This window comes from Xyrauchen texanus, chromosome 30 (assembly GCF_025860055.1).
Source record: "Xyrauchen texanus isolate HMW12.3.18 chromosome 30, RBS_HiC_50CHRs, whole genome shotgun sequence".
NCBI lineage: Eukaryota > Metazoa > Chordata > Actinopteri > Cypriniformes > Catostomidae > Xyrauchen > Xyrauchen texanus.
The window spans coordinates 29718166-29741786 of NC_068305.1; the positions used below are offsets into that span (position 1 = coordinate 29718166).

General features: G+C 37.4%; 3 protein-coding genes across 6 annotated transcripts in view; 1 reads left to right on the plus strand and 2 right to left on the minus strand.

The window, feature by feature from the left end:
- Nucleotides 1-900: 900 nt before the first annotated feature.
- LOC127623935 (E-selectin-like) lies at nt 901-8696 on the minus strand. Its single transcript, XM_052098514.1, has 8 exons — nt 8426-8696; nt 7815-7922; nt 7354-7539; nt 7047-7213; nt 6827-6916; nt 6711-6732; nt 4764-4897; nt 901-1038 (listed from the first exon to the last, which is right to left on the minus strand). The coding sequence occupies exons 1-8, from the start codon at nt 8694-8696 to the stop codon at nt 901-903; spliced, it is 1116 nt and encodes a 371-aa protein (XP_051954474.1).
- An 819-nt stretch (nt 8697-9515) lies between these two features.
- On the minus strand, nt 9516-17002 carry LOC127624295 (E-selectin-like). Of its 4 annotated transcripts, XM_052099057.1 has the most exons (16): nt 16922-17002; nt 16727-16802; nt 15127-15516; nt 14541-14651; nt 14256-14447; nt 13943-14134; nt 13560-13745; nt 13230-13421; nt 12924-13109; nt 12594-12785; nt 12275-12466; nt 11884-12060; nt 11028-11135; nt 10792-10813; nt 10534-10621; nt 9517-10382 (listed from the first exon to the last, which is right to left on the minus strand). In XM_052099057.1, exons 1-15 carry the CDS (start codon nt 16922-16924, stop codon nt 10561-10563), a joined length of 2280 nt encoding a protein of 759 aa, XP_051955017.1. In that variant the 5' UTR covers nt 16925-17002; the 3' UTR covers nt 9517-10382; nt 10534-10560. The 4 variants fall into 4 exon arrangements, with proteins under 4 accessions (XP_051955020.1, XP_051955019.1, XP_051955018.1 ...); XM_052099060.1 differs by lacking the exons at nt 13943-14134; nt 14256-14447 and having other exon boundaries at nt 9516-10382; XM_052099059.1 differs by lacking the exons at nt 12924-13109; nt 13230-13421 and having other exon boundaries at nt 9516-10382.
- Nucleotides 17003-20480: 3478 nt separating this feature from the next.
- The window catches only part of firrm (FIGNL1 interacting regulator of recombination and mitosis), a 29600-nt gene continuing 26459 nt past the window's right edge, over nt 20481-23621 (plus strand). Inside the window, exon 1 of the mRNA XM_052099056.1 lies at nt 20481-20612. The gene's annotated coding sequence lies outside the window, so the exon portion shown is untranslated. The remainder of the gene's footprint in view (nt 20613-23621) is intronic.

Genomic DNA, 23621 nt, shown 5'->3' on the forward strand with positions numbered 1-23621 from the left:
TTTCATTTTTGGGTGAACCATCCCTTTAAACTTCAAAGTTACTTACCGTGAAGTAAATGTATTGGTCCTTGTTGCATTTTAAAACTCTTTACCACAAGGCCAATACACATCAATTGCCTTACTTAGTGCATTAAAAATGGCAATGCTCATTGACCTCCTACATTTTCACAAACAGGTTTGCTGGCATTAAATAATCAATTACAGTATACAGAAGGCATTTGTTCAATTGCCAACCATGACATTTTTATTTAAAATGAAATAAAATATAAAATATTATATTTGATAATTGTTTTAAATTTTGTATATTTGTTGGAAAAATGTGTTTAATAGTAATGGCAATAGCAGAATAGGCTTTTCTGTATCTTACTTTTTTTGTAAATTTGTACATTAACAAAAATATCAGTCCCCCAAGCAGAAGTTGACTAGATGAAGATGCCTGCACTCACTGGCATCTCCTCTACTGAAAATATATAACAAATATTGTCGTTATGGTTTAATGGCCTTTTGTTTTAAAAGCAATCATAATGAAATGGCCCTACAATAATCTACTCATTTCAATATATTATGTTACTATCACAGTTTTACTTATCATCATTATTATAATTAAAGGGAGACAACCTTTACACTCAAAACATATTTTAGGCTATTTTTAGGATTACGAATTTAAATTTCATAACACAATTCCATGAAATTTAATTGTGTAATGTTGAACAAAATTCAATAAATAATTTTTTTTTTTTTGCATTTAATTTTATTAAAGATGACAATTACATTTTTCTGGAATTTTGTTATGTAATTGAAACACTTAAATCTTAAAAAAAAAAAAAAAAAAAAAGTGTATATAGCTAATGCAAGACACATTCATTGTGTGTAAGTGATGTGTATGGAGAATTTTTCAATTCACTTCACTTTTCTAGTACTGCTAATGATTTTGGAAGAGGAGTTGGCCTTTTCAACACAACTGGGCAGAAAATCCGTCCAGCCGTTGAAGGTGCAGATGAGCTCACTTGCTCCATTGAGCACATGGCCCTCGGCACACTAGAACACACATTGAGATCCAAGCTCTGGGGTCCCAGCTCAGGTGAGAGATGAGAGAATGAGAGGGACTCACAATGAACAGCTGCAATTTAATACGAAAAAGCAACAAGAGAAGAGAGAACATTGATAAGAATTAACATGGACATCCTAGGATCCAGCCACCCTCAGGAGCTGACAGAAGGGAGCACTGTTGAGCAATGATTGCAAAAACATAATTTACAATAGACCAGGGTCTTTAAAAGAACCTGGATTTTGTCAGAAAAAAGAAAATATGCTCCAACAAAGATACTCTATTACATTAGCAATTACATAAGGCTAATGTTCAGTTAAATGTTTCATTGTCCCTCCCACATTAAAATGTAATGTACAAGTATGTAAATTCAAAAAGTGGTAAACTGCAGTAGTTACCTTAAAGGAATAGTTCACCCCAAAATGGACATTCTCTCTTCATTCACACACCTTCATGCCATCCCAGATGTGTATGAATTTTTTTTCTTCAGCAGAACACAAAAGAAGACTTTTAGAAGAATGTCTCAGCTCTGTAAGTCCATACAATGCAAGTGGATGGTGATCAGCACTTTAAAGCTCCAAAAAGCAAATAGAGGCATCATAAAAGTAATCCATACAACTCCAGTGGATAAATTAATGTCTTCTAATGTGATACGTTCGCTTTGGGTGAGAAAAAGATCAATATTTAAAGGTGCTGTAAGCGATTTTAGCATTCTGAAGCTTTCACATGACTGAGTCGTTGAATTAGCCACGCCCCTCATTCCAAAACCCAAGCCTCCAAAGATCATTTTGAGACCAAAACCAAGAAAAAGAACAGCATTGCTTGTTCCTGTGGCTGTCAAATTCAACAGTGGCCCAATAGTGCCCTCAATTTACAAACATGAATCTTAGCTTCAACGATGTGCTTTAAATATAACACTGAGAACAAGCAAAATGATTGACAGGTGAAAAGTGTCAATGTCCGCGGTCCGGGAAATTTTTTTTTTTGCTGTTTACAAAGTTTACAGCTGTCACAGAGACCAGTGAGATTTCTCAGGACACTTATTTCATTAATATCTTTTTAACAAACTAATCACATTTTAACCAACAAGTAGAAGCATAACCATACTCCTCCACAGGGTGAAAACATTGCAGAGAGCCATAAGGGGCAGACTGCATTGGGTCACATTTTACAGCTGCCAAAATAATTCAAACAAAAAAGATTAAAACCTCAAATATGTAATTAGTACATACTGTAGGAGGGAAATATGTAAAGTATGTGTCCCTTTAAAAAGCTTCCAGTTGAATTTAGAAGATCATTTCAAAATGCATTGTTTATCAGTACTCTAGTTTAGCACATTAGGAAGCCTCGTTCCACAGTTCCATGGGTTCTTGAATTCCATAATTCATGAAATCATAGACATGCTTATAAAAAAACACCTTCACATGAAGGTGTGGGTGCTGACAAGGCGCCATCACTAAGACAAGTGAGTGTGGTCTTTACTTTACATTTACATTTATGCATTTGGCAGACGCTTTTATCCAAAGCGACTTACAGTGCGCTTATTACAGGGACAATCCCCCCGGAGCAACCTGGAGTTAAGTGTCTTGCTCAAGGATCAAACCAACAACCTTCTGATTAACAGCCCTGTGCTTTAGCCACTATGCCACCGCCACCACCACTAAACCTAAAGTAAACCTAATTTAGGTTTATATCGCTTGTTACATGAAACATTACATAAAGAACGAAAATAAAACTTCCCCAATGGATCGGCACAGGTCAGGTGGCCCTTTTCAGGGGCAAGGAGGGAATTGCAGGTCAAGACAGTTAGTGACAAATGTATATACAACACCAATTTAATTTTGGAACATCTCTGTTCAAATACACAAAAGGACTTGTTTGTATAGATGTTTTTTTAAGTATCTTTTTTTATGTCAAAGGATCAATACAATTTCAATCAACAGCATTTGTAGCATAATGATCTTAAAGGGATAATTCACCCAACAATGAAAATCCTCTCATCATTTAATCACCCTCATGCCATGGTAAGTAATGTAGGTCCATACAATGAATGGGTACCAAAAAGATAAGCACATAAAGGCATCATAAATGTAAACCATATGACTCCTATACATATCTTCTGAAGTGATATGATAGGTATGAGTGAGAAACAGATCAATATTTAAATAATTTTTTGCTTGAAATTCTTCTATCTGACCAGTAGAGGGCGATATGCAGAAATAATGTGAATCACCAAAAACACAAGTGTAAGAATGTGAAAGTTTTTCACCACCTCAATCATATCGCTTCTGAAGATATTGATTTAACCACTGGAGTCGTACGGATTACTTTTATGCTGAGTTATGTGATTCTTCAATGTTTTGAATTGATCTTATGTGAATCTTGACTTTCACTAATGAAGGGGAATGTGTGAAGCACTAGATCAACCAATGATCAACCAGTTCTCTAAAATAGCTCAGGGGTGCATCTCTTGAACCTTCAATTGGCAAGCATAGACAAGAGCACAACACAGTGTTACAATTTCTGACAATGGAAGAACAACAAGGAAACGAACAGGGTCAACAGCCAGGAAGAAGAAGAGGAGTGAGGATGTGTGGTGGAAGGATAGGGACTCTTAGGGAGGCAAAACAGAGGAAGAGGTAGAAGAGGCCAAGGACAAGGACATAGGCATGTTTCCAATGAAATAAGGGCCACTGCTGTGGACCATGTTCTCTATCATTGCCTTACAATGGCGAGGCTGGTCGAAGGGTGCAGCCGAATGTTGGGAGAACAACAGTGTCCTCAATTATTCAAACATTTCATAGACAGAACAGGTATGTAATCCAACAATGTGAACTGTACTGTTATTCTGTATACTTGCTGTAATGCTTCATATTACAGTAGTCCACTTGTTATTTACAGTATACAGTAAATGTACTTTATACAGATACATACTGTAAAACATAAACACACACATGTAAACATATATCAGTACGTTTATGTATATTTGTAAAGTGAAAATGCTGAAAAAAATAAAGAATGTAAAGTAGTTGGGGGGAGCTTCACTGCTCAGGACAAAGTAGGAACACATGAACAATTATTACACAAACAGTCATAGATAATCAAAAATGCAACACACCATATTAGGTGTTGCTTTGGACAGGAAGTTTTGAACAGCATTTGTGCAAATTCAGTGTTGTAGAATATATGTGAGTATCTGTTATATCAAATAGCTGCTTCAGGGCAGTACTCAATAATAAACTAAATGCAATTTTTATGATACTCAAATTTTTTTTAAACAATAATATAAGAATGGTGACATACACCATAGCATAACCAAACAGAATGATAGAAATAAGGACTTTTTTCAACAGGTTTCCCTATTCCATCTTCCCGTTCTTGCATTGGTTGGACAGAATAATATTTCCTCGCCAAATTCATGACACTGGTTGGGAACAGAGCAATGTTGAAAGCACAGCAGATCCACATTCTTTACACATTTCGGAGACATAAACATATAGTTCTACACATTAAGCTGGGATAGGAGAAAGTAACATTGAAAGATTACATACTTCACCTTTAAAATTCTACAATTAATAATAACCTAAATTGATTCTGCACAGAACATTATGATCTATATATATATATATATATATATATATATATATATATATATATATATATCAAATTATTAAGTGTACACCTAAATAACAGAGAGCTTTTTTAATTTTGTTACACTTCTCGTCATGCCACATGGCTGTGTCTTTTTTCTCTTGATGTAGACCTCTACACAGTCTCCTCCAATTCCCTGGTTGTTGGGCTCATTTGGTGCCCAGATCGCTGCCTCTGGGACCAAGCGCTTTCTGGTCCCTACCCACATCCAGTGACCATCAGTCTTCCTAATGCCAATCCACTATTATTGCTTATGGTAGGGTAGATCTGGTTAAAGTACGCAACTTCTGCCTGGTTTAGGATGCCCACCAAATCGGTGTAATGCTTCTGGCAGACTGGCACCACTGACGAGCTGTTGTCCAGTCCACATCAATGGCTTTGTTGTAGTGGTAAGTCCAGGCCTTCAATGTTTGACACAGGCTGAGTTACATCTCAGTTTAATGGCATCAGAAATTCAGTATACTCCATTATGAAATTTTTTGATTTCATGTGAAATTGAAATTAATAAATGAAAGATAAAATGATAACCCTCAGTTCTTAACTTTTCAACTCTAAAAAAAAATATTTTCTTCATACAATATGATTGAATGTACAAAAATCTATATAGAAATAGATTAAATTAGAACATACCATACATACCAGGTATGATAAGGACCAGCTATTTGGAAATAGCCTAATAGTCACCCACAAAACAATCTGATAGGTGTGAGAAATGTATACAAATATATGAATTCTCATTGTTTAGTCATGTTATCAACCAAAAGGGTCTAGAAGCATCTAATCAAATACCTGTTAAAGAGTAACACACTCATGATTTACCCAAATTATAATAAATACTGTATATAGTAACAAATAGTCAAAATATAAGTCAAAAGTCATACTCATAGTTCATTTTAACTTCGTTGCAACTGTGCAGTTTAATTTAATTTTATTAAAATGACTGATAATTATGATTTGCTTGTAGGGTATGCAGTTAGATTGAGAGTTAGGTGGAATGAAGTTGTGATAGTGCTGTCATTAAAGGGGTCTTTAAGACTGACATTATATGCCAGAATATTACCAGTAAATAGGTTATGATTATTAATTAATTTATTGTTATTACTTTTCTCCCAATTTGAAATGCCCAATTCCCACTGCTTAGTATGTCCTCGTGGTGGCGCGGTTACTCACCTCAATCTGGGTGGTGGAGGACAAGTCTCAGTTGCCTCCGCTTCTGAGACCACCAATCTGTGCATCTTATCACGTGACTCATTGTGCATGACACCACGGAGACTCTGCATGTGGAGGCTCATGCTACTCTCCCCAATCCACGCACAACTTACCACACACCCCATTGAGAGAGAGAACCACTAATCATGACCAGGTTACCCCATGTGACTCTACCCTCCCTAGCAATTGGGCCAATATGGTTGCTTAGGAGACCTGAATGGAGTCACTCAGCACACCCTGGATTCAAACTCGTGACTCCAGGTGTGGTAGTCAGCGTCAATACCTGCTGAGCTACCCAGCCCCCCCAATAGGTTATGATTATTTATGTCACACACATTCTAAATAGATAATTAGAGAGCGAGAGAGAGAGAGAGAGAGAGAGAGAGAGAGAGAGAGAGAGAGAGAGAGAGAGAGAGTAATATCACAGGACAAATGAAAATCATTTATAATATAATGTTTGTACCAGCAACAATAAACAACATCAAACATTGAGCAAAAGATTAGGAATATAATTGATGATTTTATTTAACATCTGCACATACAAAACTTCTTTTTACGCTTGGTCTTTATATTAAAAAAATGTGAACTGAATCAGATGAATCTAGTTGTTGCCAGATTAGACACATTTATGGAAAACAGGCAGGGCCTTCTAGTGGTGTGTGTTCTTCGTCATTCACTTGATTTGGTCTCCTGTTGAGTTCTGATAGAAACATGGTGGAATTTGCAAGATTCAAACACTTTAAATTTAAAAAAGAACAAAAACAAAGGAATTGCAAGAAAACTTACAGTAAACATACTTTACCTTGATCTGACTGCTTTCCTACCTAGGAAAAGAAAAACACAAGTAAATGAACAGACAGACAGACAGACACACACACACACACACACACACACACACAGTCTTCACACTTTACTCACTCTTTCTGCATTTGGAACAGCATAATAGACAGCAACAGAACAGTGATAGGCAAAAGCTTCCAAAAAATGCCCAGAGGATATGGACATAATCTGAGGAGAGATAGCATAACAATCTACTGTGAGCATATGGGAACCTCTCATCCTATTGAGAGTCTCATTCTATTAAACAGGAAAAGTGTGTTCATTTCATTTCTTAGAAGTCCTCACTTGCACAAATTACCGGAAAGGAGAACACCCATGTGCCATCAGTTCTGCAGGAGAACTCAGCAAAGCCCAGCAGCAGATGACCAGGTGGACACTGAACTCTACAGGTAGATCTGTAGGTGTCATTCCCTTCGGAGCAGTTCATCAAGCCACCACCAAACAAAAGGAGGGGGTAACACTCCACTGCCATCAAATATTTGGGAAACAATTAACTTGAATTTAGATACGGTACACAAGATTGACTGGCAGGACAGATCCTCTTATACATACAGTACATTCACATTATAGAAATCTTGATGTAAACACAGGAGCTTAATTTGTACCTGCACATGAAGGTGGAGGTGCATTCCATGCACCTGAAAGATTGCATTTGAGCTCAGCTGTGCCACTCAGTTTGTAACCACCAGCACAGGAAAATGTACAGGTTGAGTTGAGGGAATGATTCCCATAAAAACCAGAACAATTCATCTGGCCATGCTGCGGTGTGGATAGCTTCTCACATGATACAGCTGGAGAGAGGGAAGGGCTTGCATGATCAAGGAATTTCTAACATCAAATGATCATAATATTTATATAAACATTAACAAATATTTAAATTTGAGTAAAAAAAAAAAAAAACAGCAACTATGTTTTGAAACCATAAATTTGTCATGTGTCATTCTTCACAACATGCATTGTGAAATCTGGATTATAACAATTGCTGGCTCTCATTTCATTTCATCAACAGATTTAATGTTATAAAATAAGACATTTTGATTCCTGTTGAAATACAATTCGTTCTGACCTGTTTCACAGAGCGGCCCGGACAAACCTGGCTTACAGGTGCAGGTGAAGTTGTTGACTTGTTCAAAACAGTCTTCTCTATAACTGCATGAATTGTTTAGACATTGGGCTGAGAGAAAATATACAGATTTAGGAGATACATTATTTACAGACTTAAAAAATGAATTCCAAAATGTTATAGAGCTTTCCCATTTTTTTCTTGTTTTAAAATCTAATTACTATACTATTAAATATTACTATTAAAGGGATAAATCAGCCAAAAATAAAAGAAAATCCATAATTATTTACACACCCTCATAGTGTTCCACACCCATATTACTTTTTTATGTGGCACACACAAGATGTTAGTCTCAGTCCTCATTCACTTTTATTGCATCTTTTGTTTTTCTTCATACAATAAAAAGAATGGAGACTGAGGGTGAGACATATCACCTTATGTGTTCCATGGAAAAAAGGCATTCAGATTTGGAGTGAGTAAATGATGACAGCATTTTGTTTTTGAGTAAAGTATCCCTTTAAAGAATCAGATTTTTATACATTTGTATAAATACTTGTGAAGGTTAATACTGTAACATAAACATGTACTCAAACTGAAACAAACTGTCTCCTTACCTTTTTGGCATAAAGCAAGCTTTTTCTTTTCACAACCTTCATCATTCCACTTGCCACTGTTTTTGTTGTTGGTGTACATCTCCACACAGTTCTCATTAGACTTGTCATTGTTGGGCTCCTTTGGTGCCCAGGATGTATAGTCCGCAATCTGTCCATTGGCAACCCAAGTCCAATTACCATCAATCTTTTTGATTCCAATCCAGTAGTGAGAGTTAGACGTTTTCGGCAAATAATTGATGAGGAAATGTGTTACATTTTCATTGTGGACCATCACAACATCTGTGTAATTTGTTTGACACCACTTCCTTGAGTCATTCCATGTCATTGTTGTATTTGAGTAACTGTAAGTCCATCCTTCAACATAGACTGCAAAGTTTTTAAATGATTAAATGTGAAAAAATGAATGGCAAAAGAAGTTAACAAAAGGATTTACACATTTTAAGTTTTTCCCTTGAGGAGAATGAATAAAGTATACACTTACCCAATATCACCCTGAGACACATCATCAAAAGTCCAATGTGTCCAAATGTAGCTCTTAGCTTCAAAACACCTCCGATCTGGACATTTAAAATGACCACTTGCTTATATGCATTATATAAATATATAAAGTATTTTTTTTTCTTTTGCAGGGTTTGCATTTAATCTTACATAGTAGTAAAATTAAGAAAAAATATACATAGATTCATAATCAATACATACCATGGTCTTCCTTAGTCTTTTTTCAGTTGAATCACTTCTGTGGTATTCACTTGAGAAGTATAGCCCTAGATATATTTCGGTCATCTGCTCTCCTATAAAATCTTGTTCATTTTGAAAGCTGTTATCAAGATACACACATATACATATGCATATACATATAAATATATATATATATATATATCAGTCTTTAGTGTAAAATTGCAGGATGTTTCATCACTGGTTTGAATCAACAAACATTTTTTAACGTCATGACTGCTGGCCTTAGAAAGAATGGTACTTTCTGGAAATGGCTAGTCATTTTTATTTGTTCATTTATCTTTTCATAAGATCACCATATCTTGAGAACAAATAAAATCATGATGCACAAAAGAGGCATGTGATGGTTAAAAGTTTTTATTTGAGCATGTGATAAGTTAACAACATTTTAGACCACATGAATATTATTTTGTCTATTTTAAAAGAAAACAAATAAGGTATTAGAGTCTCTAAGGGATGTTTTATAATTATCAAGGGGAAAGTTCCCAAAAAGAGGCGAACAAAATCTAACTCACTAAAAATAGCTCACAGAACACAGCTTCAGGGAAGCACAGTCACAGGATGCACCCAGATGAATATGACCTGGGTTATTCAAACAAAACCTTTCACGGCATTCACAATGTTAATGGGTTTACTCACTCTTAGGTGAGGAAAGATACAGGAGTAGTATAATCAATGCTATTCTGTCTTTTATTTAGGTGTTGAGATTCAAATATAACGCTAACTGCAAAGCTGTCTGGAAATGGAATGATCAATCATAGTGAACTGAGGTTATATTTTTTCATTTGGTTTCAAAGCTGATCCTTAACCATCCAGAAAAGGGGTTTTTAGAAAGATGTTTGTAATTTTAGGCACTCATGTGAAGGTGGGAAATGTATTGAAACACCAGTCGCAAACTCTTCAAGAAAGTCCAAATGTATTGTGTTTATTTTGTTAAATAGTTTAATTAGATGAACACTGCTTAAAATTAAAAAATAAATAAGTACAATAAAATAGTGTATATTAATAACATTACAACAAGGACATTTACACACAACACAATAAAGAACAATATGCTCAGTCAGGTAAATAATAAAAAGCTTCCATTAGGAAGTAAAAATCACATTTAATGAAGACTGTAATGTCCATCACTGTGGTTCCCTTATGAAGATCTTGTGAAGTGTGTTTTTTGAAACGCAATTACATGGATTACTATGACCACCGGCGCAGCATTGGTAGAGTCCTGCAAAAAATGGAGGTTGCATTGATTTATCTTTGGATGATTCATACACTTAGTGACATTGCAGAAAAAACTACACCACTAACATTACACATAATGGCCTGTAGCCTACATGTGTTATACGCTTTTATGGTCATTAGGAATATATGCTCACCTCTGTGTATTCTGATGATTTTCTGCTCTATATGAGACTGGAAATACTGTTCTTATAAACCTGAGGTTGATCTTCAGTTTCTGAGTTACTAAAAATGAAAGTAGGCAAAAGCATTGGTAAATAGAATATGCACAGTCACATACAGTTCAAACCAAGAGTGATACACTGATAAATTGAGAAATACCTATACCTATAATACTATATTGATCATTTCATATACTGTATTTATATTCAACAGGAAAGAAAGCCAGAACTCACCTGTTTAGGTCAAACTTGTTAGCTGTACAGAAAACAAAAAGATATACAAATCCAGATTAGCAATTACAGGTAAATTCTATTTAAATGAATATGCTATACAATTAAGTGCTTGTGTCATATTTTGTTATTGTTTCAAAGACATATATAGAAGAAGATATTCGTATTAATTGTAAATTAAATACTCAATTACTGTATGTAGCTATTGAAAAGCAAACTCTGTAGAGTGTTTGGCTCACCATTACGCCTCAATTTCTTCAGTATCCAGAGGGCTAATAACAGACCAGAGCTACCTACAGTAGCTGCAACCCCAAGAGTCACCTCTGTCACCAAGGATTCAGGATGAGCTGAAAAGTGCAGAATAAAGAAAATAAAAGATAATCTTTAGCATAACAGTTGAAGAATATCTTTTTCAATTTATTATCAATCATCTACAGTATATCTGCAACCCACAGACATTGTCAGATGGTTACCTTGGCACACCGCCACTTCCCCTGACCAGATATTGTGGTTACACAAAACATTATTTTGATGTTGGTGGTTATCAAAATGTCCAGACAGTGCCAAATGTGAGCTCTGCAGATGAGCAGTTCACACGGCCTTTGACTGGCTCCTGATTTTGTAGGCAGATCACCAGAGTGGATCTGATTAAATTCACTTCACTGTTTAAAACTAGTTTTATAACACAATACTTCAAATGTGCACTCTGCATTTTGAATGTGTGCTGTGCATTGTAAAAATTTACTATTTACAGTCAGTCATGATTACGTTAACGAATGTGTGAAATTGTCCAATAACAGTACGGTTACTGAGTTTAAGCAAGAAGCATTAGACTAGTCATGTGATTCTACCATGGCAGCCCCCATGAGGGGACCCTCTCCTTGTAGAATAAAACAGCTTTTGTAAGGATACTGATACGACTGCTGTCTTCAACTCATTTTAGTAGCCATGGTTTTATACATATTTATTAAAATTACTATTCATTTCTGTGGGAGTAAAACTTTTTTACAGAGGAAAAAATTACGCGTGCACCTTTACATAAAATCCAATTTCAAAACACTAAAGCCCAGGATATAATCAAACGTTTGTGACTACCTTCACAGTGAGGTGTTTCCTGACTCCACTCTGCCGTTTCCGTACAGCTGATCTCTGACGCCCCCCGGAGGTGGTATCCCTCTGCACAACTGAAGATACACATGCTTCCATAACTAAAGTTTGAAGTGCAGTTCAGCAATCCATCCGCAGCGTTCTCAAGTGCCGGGCACTGAATTACTGAGCAGTGCAGAGAAAAAATTTGAATGGATGATTATGTTTATTTCACAGTCACATATTCTGGTGCAGTCACATCTTGTTAGAGTAAAAACAGTGAGAAGAATTTGCTTTAAATAAAAATTTAAGCATAGCATATTTTGGAGTATTTCTATAAAGCATTTATATATGTACATAATGTGTGTCTTTTTCCTTGGTTGATATAAATTCAACTCACGTTCACAGGTCGGTGGTCTGCTTGACCACTCTTTGGTAGAAGTGCATCTTGTTGTACTGGAACCCTTTACTTTATAACCTTCTTCACAGGAGAATTTACATTTAGAGTCATATGAAAAACCTCCATTAGGATGAGAGCACTGGACACTGCCATGATCTGGTGTGGTGATGTCCTCTGGTTTGCATTTTATAACTGAAAAGCAGTACACAGTACCATGATTAAATCCACTTGCCTACAGTTTCTGGTATAGCTAAGACCAGAACTGTCATTAAACATTTTTAAAAATGGTATTTCTGAGTAAAAACCTGTGCCTTCTTACTTTCACAGTTGGGTTGTGAATCATTCCAGTGTCCTGTGATTCCACAAAACAGTGTAGAAGAGCTGGAGTCTCTTAATGTGTATCCTTCGTCACATACAAAGTCACATGTGGATTGGTAGCTGAAGGTACCTTTAGGATCGTGACACAGCATTGTGCCTCCCAGTGGCTCCATCAGCTCTGGACATTGAACAACTACAAAAGGTTGAACAGACACATCAAATGAAAATGTGAGTAATGTGAACGGTTTTGTGTGTGTGTGTTTTATTTTAACAGCATCTTATATGTACATCAGATATGTAATTTACTATACATGACCAAAATTCAACTCACGTTCACAGGTTGGTGGTCTGCTTGACCACTCTTTGGTAGAAGTGCATCTTGTTGTCCTGGAACCTTTCATTTTATAACCCTCCTCACAATTGTATTCACAGTTTGAGTCATATGAAAAACTTCCATTAGAGCACTGGACACTGCCATGATCTGGTGTGGTGATGTCCTCCGGTTTGCATTTTACAACTGAAAAGCAGTACACGGTACCATGATTAAATCCACTTGCTTACAGTGTCTGGTAGCTAAGAGCAGAACTGTCATTAAAAATTGTAAAAATGGTCTAAGTAAAAACCTGTGCCTTCTTACTTTCACAGTTGGGTTGTGAATCATTCCAGTGTCCTGTGATTCCACAAAACAGTGTAGAAGAGCTGGAGTCTCTTAATGTGTATCCTTCGTCACATACAAAGTCACATGTGGATTGGTAGCTGAAGTTACCTTTAGGATCGTGACACAGCATTGTGCCTCCCAGTGGCTTCATCAGCTCTGGACATTGAACAACTACAAAAGGTTGAACAGACACATCAAATGAAAATGTGAGTAATGTGAACGGTTTTGTGTGTGTGTGTGTTTTTTCAACAGCATCTTATATGTACACCAGATATGTAATTTACTGTACATGACCAAAATTCAACTCACGTTCACAGGTTGGTGGTCTGCTTGACCACTCTTTGGTAGAAGTGCATTTTGTTGTCCTGGAACCTTTTATTTTATAACCCTCCTCACAAGAGTATTCACAGTTTGAGTCATATGAAAAACTTCCATTAGAGCACTGGACACTGCCATGATCTGGGGTGGTGATGTCCTCTGGTTTGCATTTTACAACTGAAAAGTACATAACAGTTACCTTGCAACATTTCACACTTTGTAATGTCATAACAGATGTGCTAATAAGTTCCATTTTGATTTTTCCTGTTTCCATCAGCTAGACCAGCACCAATCTAGCACTAGGCAGCCCAAGCCAGCATGGAAAACACTACATTCATTGTGTTTTTTCAAAGTAAAAACCAAACACTTATTACTTTTACAATAGGGTTGTGAAGCATTCCAGTGTCCATTAGCCCCACAGAAGAGTGTAGAAGAGCTGGAGTCTCCCAAAGTGTATCCTTCTTTACATACAAACTCACAGTTGGATTGGTAGCTGAATTTGCCCAGTGGATTGTGGCATTGCATATTGCCCTTCTGTGGCTCTGTCAGTTCTGGACATTGAACAACTGCAGAAAGATGATCAGAAAAGTTTGAAAAGTATGAATAATTTGCTCTCCAATATTGGAGATTTTATAAAAAGACATTTGCATATGTCAGGCGTAACTTTCATTGCATAATTCAACTCACATTCACAGGTCGGTGGTCTGCTTGACCACTCTTTGGTAGAAGTGCATCTTGTCACACTGGTACCCTTTATTTTATAACCCTCCTTACACAAGTATTCACACTGAGAGTCATATGAGAAATTTCCATTAGGATGAGAGCACTGGACACTGCCATGATGTGGTGTGGTGATGTCCTCTGGTTTGCATTTTACAACTGAAAAAGCAGAAAACAGGTACAATGATTACATTGCATGACTTTCACAGCAGGTGTGGTCATGTTAACAGTATCCAAAGAAATGTTACTTACCATGCTCACACCTTTCTCCATAGAAACCCTCAAAGCATGAACATGTGTGGTCATTTATGGTCTCCACACACTCTCCTTGACCACTGATGCAGGAGTCATTTTTGCAGGATGCTGAGGGTGAGAAACGGTTTAGTGTATGTTTTTATTCAAAGGGATAATTGTGTTGTCAGTAGTAAAATTTTCATGTTTTACTTTCCTTTTTCCATGAAACACAAAAGAAGAATTTAGGCAGAATGTGAGTCTCAGTTACCATTCATTTTCAATGCATTTCTTTTTTCTTCCAAGCAATTAAAGTGAATGGTGACTGAGGCTGTCATTCTGTCTAACATCTCTTTTTGTGTTACACTGAAGAAAGGGGCTTGGAATGACATGAAGATGAGGAAATGATGACAGAACTGTCATTTTTGGGTGAACTATCCCTTTAAGTAACTCCACCCACACTAGTAATGCTACTGTTAATACCACTAGTACTTGCATACACAGATACTACACTGTAGATAGGATTACTACACTCTTCTTTTTTCAATTGCAAGTGTATTGGTTGGACACTGTTTTTCCATTGTCACCACGTCAACACATTACTTACCAGTGTAGCAGAGTGCAGTATTTTTGCTTGAGCAGGACATGTCATTCCATTTGCCATCATCTTTGCCTCTTTTAATGTACATTTCCACACAGTCTTCGTTATTTCCTCCATTATTTGGCTCATTAGATGCCCAGTTCTCAGCTTTCTTGGAAAGACGCTTATTGGTTCCCACCCATGTCCAGATGCCATCAGTTTTACGCATCCCGATCCAGTAATATCCTTTATTTGGTTTTGGAAGGAAGTTGTGTAGATGAGATATCTCCTCTTTGTTCTGGATGGCCACCATGTCTGTGTAGTTCTGCCTGCACCAGTTTCTGGCATCTTCCCAGTCCATGGTTTTGGTTGAGTAATGATATGACCAGCCTTCAGTGCCTCTCCATATGTTTAGCACTGCAGAATTAAAGCATTGCAACTTTGAATTCTTTTTGAACAGGTTGTTTATACTCAACTATTATACAAAAGAATGTATGTGGTGCTGTTTAAAAGTCTGGAGGCCACATTACAAATCTGGGATTCAAAATGTAATTTAAACTTCCAAATAGAAAATTCTAGGACTTAACATTAATTTTAAACAAATTAATGTTATGATGTAAAATGAATGAGAAATACTTAAGATTATTCACTATTTCTTGGTTACTAAAAAAAAAAATCTAACTTTGAGTATTTAAATTATTAACATGTTTCTTTTACATACCAAATACTAAGACATTCTGAAATTTGTAAATTTTTTAAATAAAACTTTTCTATCAAATTGTAATGTTAATGCAACAATTTGAGAACAATGTTCCCCCAAAGACAAATTGGAAGGATTTTGGGCATTTTACCCTCTAAAGTGCACAATATAGTTCAAAGATTCAAGGAATCTGGTCAAATCTTGGTGCAAGACGAAAACCACTTCTGAAAGTGTGTGATCTCTGATCCCTCAGACATCACTGTCTTAAAAAACTGAATTAATCTGTAATGGATATCATGAACATGGGTTTGGGATTACTTTAATACGCCTTTGCTAGTCAACACCATTCGCCACTGTATCCACAGATGCAAGTTAAGACTTTACTAAGCAGAAGCCCTACATCAACAGTGTCCAGAAGTGCTGCCGACTTCTCTGGTCTTGGTCTCATCTTAGATGGAGAGTAGAACAGAGGAACTGTTTTTTTTGTTTTGTTCGAAAAGTCCACATTTCAAAAAGTTTTCGAAAAGTACAGCTATTGTGTTATCCGGGCCAAAGATGGCAACTAAGACCTCGTACAATTGTGAAGCTAAAGACCTACATAAGGGATGAATGGGGGAAAATTCCACTTTTTAAACTTAACAAACTTGGGTCTTCAGTGCCCAAATGCTTAATAATTGTTATTAGAAGAAATGGAGATGTTTCACAGGAGTAAACACTCGGCTGTCCCAACTTTTTTGGAGCATATTGCAAATATCTGATTTGAAATTACTGTACATTTCCAAAAAACTATTAAATTCATAGGGCAAAACATCATATAAAGTTTAGTTGTAATGGGTGATTATAATTTACAAATCACCCATTTTTGTTTTTATTTATCATAATGTCCCAACATTTTTTGAATTGGGGATGTATGTTTCTCTTACTTACCTGAGAAAATAAGACCAAGGGAGGCAAAAAATTGCATAAGCTTGGCTCCTGGTAAAGGCAAGTTTTTGCAATAGCCCTGCAAAATGAAAGAACTATCAATGGGATGAACATAATATTTAACAATACTTAATATTCAACAGTATATTAGAAAGGCACACAATTGTAATTTGTTATATTTGTGGTCTTTTTACTTACCATTGTTAGTGATGCAAAGAAGTGATCCTTTCAAAGGCTGCCTTTAGTTCTTTCTTAATATGATGGTTCGATTTGGGAAACTGTCCTGAAAATAATTGGAATGGGGTGTTATATGGGTGCTCAGCTATGGTTTTTAGGACTTCCTTTCCTGGAACTTGTGACGTCTGCCAATAAAAGCAAAGGAAATATATTCACTGGAAATACCCTCTCAAACACTGATAGAGGAGGAAACTGCTGTCCACTTTCATTTATTTACTCTCTAACACATTCTCAAGGTGTTGGTTTACAAGAAACAAATGCTTTGTCTGGAAATTTCATAGAGCTTTGGGCTAAAAAGTGAAAACACTCATACATGTAAGGCCACAAAAGGGTATCTGTATATTTCTATTTATAACACTTTTTTTATTTGACCAATTACAAATTATGTACAGCAAACAAATGACTTTTCAAACTCTTCAAAATGAACATTTTCAGTAACACTTTACAATAAGGTTCCATTTGTTAACAATAGTTCACAACATTAGTTAACATGAACTAACAATGAACAATACTTTTACAGCATTTTTTAATCTTGGTAAATGTTAAATTCAACATATATTATAACATATACCATAACATTAGTTAATGCACTATGAACTAGCACAATTTTATTTTTTTTTATTTTATCAATGAACAATTTTATTTTTATGAACATTAACAAAGATTTATAAAAGTTGTAAAACTATACATGTATATTTTTCATTGTTAGTTAATGATACTAATGCAGTATTGTAAAAGTGTTGTTAACTAATGTTAATTTTGAGTTGAAAATACATTTCTGTATCATTTTAAATGTAATAATGTATATCTAATTTGTCAAATATTTTACATGAATGACATGACCAAACCACTAAACAAAAAACCCTTATATGGACAAATCCTGCATTCTACTTGCTGAAGTCCTATCAAGAAAGTCATTACGTATTCTGTCCCTTTTCAGGCATCAGAAATGTACTAATTTTTCACATAATTTCATTTGAGGCTTTTATGTGACATCACTGGAACACCCTATTTTAGGGAACTGTCAAAAAATATGATACAAATTGATTAAATGACATGCTTTAGAGAGTACAGAATTAACAATGTGTGGTTAAAGATATTTTTGTAATTGTCAGTGAAAATCTTTGGTTTTATAACAAATACTATATTTTTAAACTTGTCTCAGTAATTCATATTTGAAGATTAACATTTTTGGAGCTTCACTGTGTCACTTTTAAGAAGCGATAATTTATTTTATTATTATAATTATTTTATTATTTTTTTGTCATATATGACAGATAAATGATTTAAAATTAATTGACTGTTGCTTCATTCAAGAGTATGGATTTAAGGGTATTATGATATTTTTATGACTTTCCTTAACTTTAACTTTAATTTAGCAAATTGTCCTGAAATTGCGAAGATATGATGGTGTAAATGAGCAAATACCACACAATCAAACTTTTCACTAGCCTAATTCAAATCAATAAAATCTTAATCTCTTGTCAGCTATTATTATTATTATTATTATTATTACTAATATTGCATTATAATCATCATTCTGTTTCTATATCTACATGTGCAGAATAGATTAAGTACATCTTAAACTGACATTTATGTATATTCATAAACTCAAGGGGCTAACCAACAGATGTGACCTAAATTTTATTTATTTTTAAATTAAAGTATATTCTCATTTTTCTATCTCAAAAGTGGACATTTCTGTAGAATGACCCTTTTGGGAAGTATTCATCACAGAGATATAATGCCAGAAACGCTCATATTTCCTGTAAAGCATTATCTTCAGCTCAGTTTATGAAGGAAAGGAAAAGACAAATTGGGTTGCTAAGTGCACGTCTAGACGTTGATATGATGACAGAAACCTTTCCACTGGCACCTTAACAGTAAATTCCCAGTTGTATTTTTAAGCATTGTTTTTTAATTAAGAAACTCAGTAAAGGCCATGTTATGTAAGTATGACCATACAATTTTAACACAATTAATGAAGTCTATAAACTGAAATCATACAGAAGTAGTAGAAACTGTACATGAGACAACCTGAGAAGGAAGGCACATGTTAATGGTATCATTTACAGACATTACTGATTTTATATTGACAGTAATAATTTTTTATTAATATAAAAACATTTAATGTAAAAGTTAAAGATTAATATAATAACTACATCCAATATACATTCACTAGTACTGTTGATTTTCAGGGATGTGCTTTGCTATGTATGATCCCATTTCTTCTTGTGGACCATTCAAATGTTTAAATTTGTTTGTTTTTTTACAAACCTGTTGATTTGCATTGAAGACTTGGATATTTCAAGGTTGTTTTGTTGAAGAGTTATCATTTTAATTAGTTTCCTGTGGTGAAATCTGCGTTTTTACAGCTTGATTTCAGGGAGCCCCTTCTTGACCCTTGACCATTCTTGGATGCCACTCAGTTTAAAATGTTTTCACAGTGTTGTACCAGTTTCCTTATTACATAGCTACAACAGTCCATTCTATGTGAACAAGATTTCAAAAATGTTCATAAAAGTTAATAAAAGCTTATCAAAACCATTTTTTATTATTTATAAATAATTGATTTAAAACATTTCGTTTAATTGGAGATAACCGATTTAAAGCTTTTACAAATGTATACAATTAAATATATATATTTTTTAAATGATTCAAAGAATGCTCAAATTCTGTGAGGATGACAGCTATTATTTTTATTTGGAAAGTTGTAGGGGTGGAATGGAAAGCTTCTGATCAGAATTAAATACAAATAAATTTAGTTACAGTACCAGTGACAGTATAGAATCTGCTTATTGTGATATAGTGCAAGGGAATGTAATACCAGAAGAGTTAGGGTATGTAAGATAAATATAAATAGACTATAAATAGACTAAGTTGTGTATTGCACATAATTATTGCTCAGTGGGGCTGAGGCTGTTCTTCTGCCTGACGGTTCTGGTGCTCCGTGCTCTGGAGCTTCGGCCAGAAGGCAACAGATCAAAAAGGTAGTGGGCTGGATGAGTGGGGTCCAGAGTGATTTTTCCAGCTCTTTTCCTCACTCTGGAAGTGTACAGTTCTTGAAAGGAGGGCAGGGGGCAACCAATAATACGCTCAGCCGTCCGAACTGTCCTTTGTAGTCTTCTTATGTCCAATTTCACAGCTGAACCAAACCAGATGGTTATTGAAGTGCATAGGACAGACTCACTGACTGCTGAGTGGAACTGGATTAGCAGCACCTGTTGCAGGTTGAACGTCCTCAACTGTTGAAGGAAGTACAACCTCTGCTGGGCCTTTTTCACAATGGAGTCAGTGTGGGTCTCCCACTTCAGGTCCTGTGAGATGGTAGTGCCCAGGAACCTGAATGACTCCACTGAATGACACAGTGCTGTTCAGAATGGTGAGTGGGGTCAATGTTGGGATGTTCCTCCTGAAGTCCAAAATCATACTGTATTGAGCATGTTCAGCTCCAGGATGTTTTGACTGCACCAGACAGCTAGCTGTTCAACCTCTTTTCTGCATGCAGACTCGTCATCATCTTGGATGAGGCCGATGACAGTAGTGTTGTCTGCAAACTTCAGGAGCTTGACAGAGGGGTCCTTGGCGGTGCAGTCATTTGTGTACAGGAAGAAGAGTAGTGGGGAGAGTTTAGAGTCACTATAGAGTATAGGTGAGTATGTACCTGACTTCCTTTTAAGGGACTTTGATAGCAGACCTACTCCAGATGATACTCTACTAAATTGCCCTAAATTGTAGTAACACTTACCTCATTCAGAAGTCCAATAATACTTTATTTTAGGTGGACAAAAAAAAAAAAAAAATTTTTATATATATATATATATATATATATATAAAAACAATAAGGATTTCTATTAGCAACACTATTTTGATAATACACATTTAGCAGGGAGGGAAAGTCTGTAGATCTGCTAAAAGGAAGAGTGGTGGTGTGACTGAGTTCCCCCTTGGTCACTCACTCGACGTTGTGTCAATGAAGTGACACTAGGGGTCGCTCTTGGGAGTGCCATTCATCTCTGATCTTTTGAGAAAAGGCCAATGAAAAATGGAGAGTGGAATTTAAAAGGATAAAAGGAGGGAATATGCAGCCACTCATTCAGATTTCTTCTTCGGAGCGGAGCGGTTGTATTTCACTGAGCTGAAACTACTCTGCCAAGCCATTTTCATCTCTCGCTCTTGCGAGCTGTTGGATTCTACGGCACATTACAGAGGTTCTCCTCCTCTTGCACTGGTGTTGTGTAGAGAATCACCCCTGGGCGCTTCAACAGTAAAAGAGCTGATTTTCCTGCTTATTCTCCTAAAAGAGAATATTTACTATAAAGAGAATATTTTAATATTTAATATTTTTTATCTCACAAAAGCATCTTTTTCAAGATAACTTTTCATTTGTGTGTTATTCCTGGATGCGGTCGTTATCTCTCCACTTCTGACGGCCAAGATCGCTGTCTCATGTTTCTGGGTGCTTCCCATGCGAAGACTGCATTTGTGGATGGTTTATGTCCTTTTTGCGAGAATATGAATCGCAGGCTGACGCAGAGCTGGCAGGTATGCTGTGATTCCTCAGGTGGATCAGGCGGTCACGGTGCACTTGTGCCCGCAGAGCAAAGCCACCTGGTGGAGCTGTCCAAGACTACCGTCCAGGGCAGGTAGGCTTTGTCACTGGCGGCTAAGGCCTACGGTGCTGCTGGACGTGCCACCTCCACCCTGCATGCCATGGCACTCCTGCAGGTGCACCAGGCCAAGGCACTTCAAAAGCTGCACAAGGGTAGTCCTGACCTGGGATTGATGCAGGAGCTACGCTTGTCGAACAATCTCGCCCTCCGGGCGACGAAGGTCACGGCGCGATCTCTCGGGCACCTTTGTGGTCCAGGAAAGCCACATTTGGCTCATCCTGGTTGAGAGTGGCCATCAAGGTTTGTTTCCTTGATGCCCCCATCTCCCAGGTTGGCCTGTTTGGCGACACCATCTGAGACTTTGCCCGGGAGTTTTCGAAGGTGAGGAAGCAGACAGAGGCTATCCAACACATCCTGCCCCGGCACGGCTCTAGATCCCAAACCCCGTCTGCTCGTCACCAAGGGCGTCCTCCTTCAGAGACAACACTGGCTCCGCCCCTGCGTGAAGCCTCCCACAGGAAGCAGAAGCCACCCGTCTCATGGCCGGCTGCCAAGGACGGCTTCAAATCGACCCTGAGTTGGGCAGCCCAGGAAGTTCGGTAGCTGCGCTTCAAAGATTGGTGAGGAGACCACTCCTTCCCCAGGTGGAGGGCTGGGTGGGAATCTTTATTTCCCTTTTCTTTTGCCTGCCGTCTCCTCCTCTGGAGTCAGCAGCGACTCAAATTGCTGTGAGACACTTACATCCCAGGCTACCTCAACAGAACAGCGGACATGCTGTCATGGCATGTGGTACTCAGGGGAGAGTGGAGACTCCACCCTTAGGTGGTCCAGCTGATCTGGAGTCGATTCGGTCAAGCACAGGTAGACCTGTTTGCTTACCAGCAATCCTCCCACTGTCAGTGAACCGTACCTGCAATTTGGTCTGGATCGACCAGGCTATGTGCCCAAGGTTCCCATGACTCCGTTCAGGGATCAGGTGGTGAACATGCAAGCGCTGCCCCAGGAGAAGGCAGACTCAGCCTTAGCATTGCTGTGTCCGGTGTGTGCTTTGTGCATCTATTTGGAAGCTCTGAGCAGCTCTTTGTCTGCTTTGGTGGACATCGGAAGGGAAGCACTGTCTCCAAACAGAGGATTACTCACTGGGTCATTGATGCCATCGCCCTACTGGGCTGCGTACCAATTCTACCAGGGGCATAGTGGCCTCTTGGGCTTTGACCAACAGCACCTCTTTAGCAGACATCTGTAGAGCAGCGGGCTGGGTCTTTGCAAGATTTAACAACCTCAAGGTTGAGCCAGTTTCATTCCGTGTGTTATCAGGTGACACAAACAGATAAGTTCGAAAAACCGTATCTCCCTTTCCAGAGGCTCCTTTGCCTCCGGTCACCATGTCTTGTAGTAACTCCTCCCCCCTTGTGTAGGATCTACCTCGGGACCCTTCCACATGTCGTGCTTCTGACCTGAGAGGTACTCGGTAAGAACATGTGTTGTATTTCAATTTTAAAGCCCCACCCCACTCTTTCTGGGTGGGGCGTGGTCTCCACAGTGTTCTCCTCTTTGGAGGGACACTCTCCGACATGGACCTTATATGGCCCCCAGCTGAACTATTTCATTTCTTTCTTGAGGAGAAAAAAATAGAGAAGGCCAGAGCTGTGTCAGCTGGTCCTTAATTTCTGAGCAGTCAACTTGTCCCCGAGGTGCAGGGGACCGTTTTGAAGCCTACCAGTGCATTGGGGGTAGTTACGTGACAGCCTGGTGTGCTGGCTACGAGGTACGCAGAGCTCTGCCTGCCTCGCACCGGCAGTCCACGTAACAGTTCAGTAGTTGTGGCATTTTCCATCGGGACCCCTAGTGTCACTTCATCGACACATCGAGTGAGTGACAGAAGGGGAATGTCTCGGTTACTAACATAACCTCTGTTCCCTGTTTGAGGGAACGAGATGTTGTGTCCCTTCTGCCTCGACTCTAAACTACCCGCTGAAATGGCTGGGACCTTGTCTCGGCTCCTCAATGAGAAACCTGAATGAGTGGCTGCATTTTCCCTCCTTTTA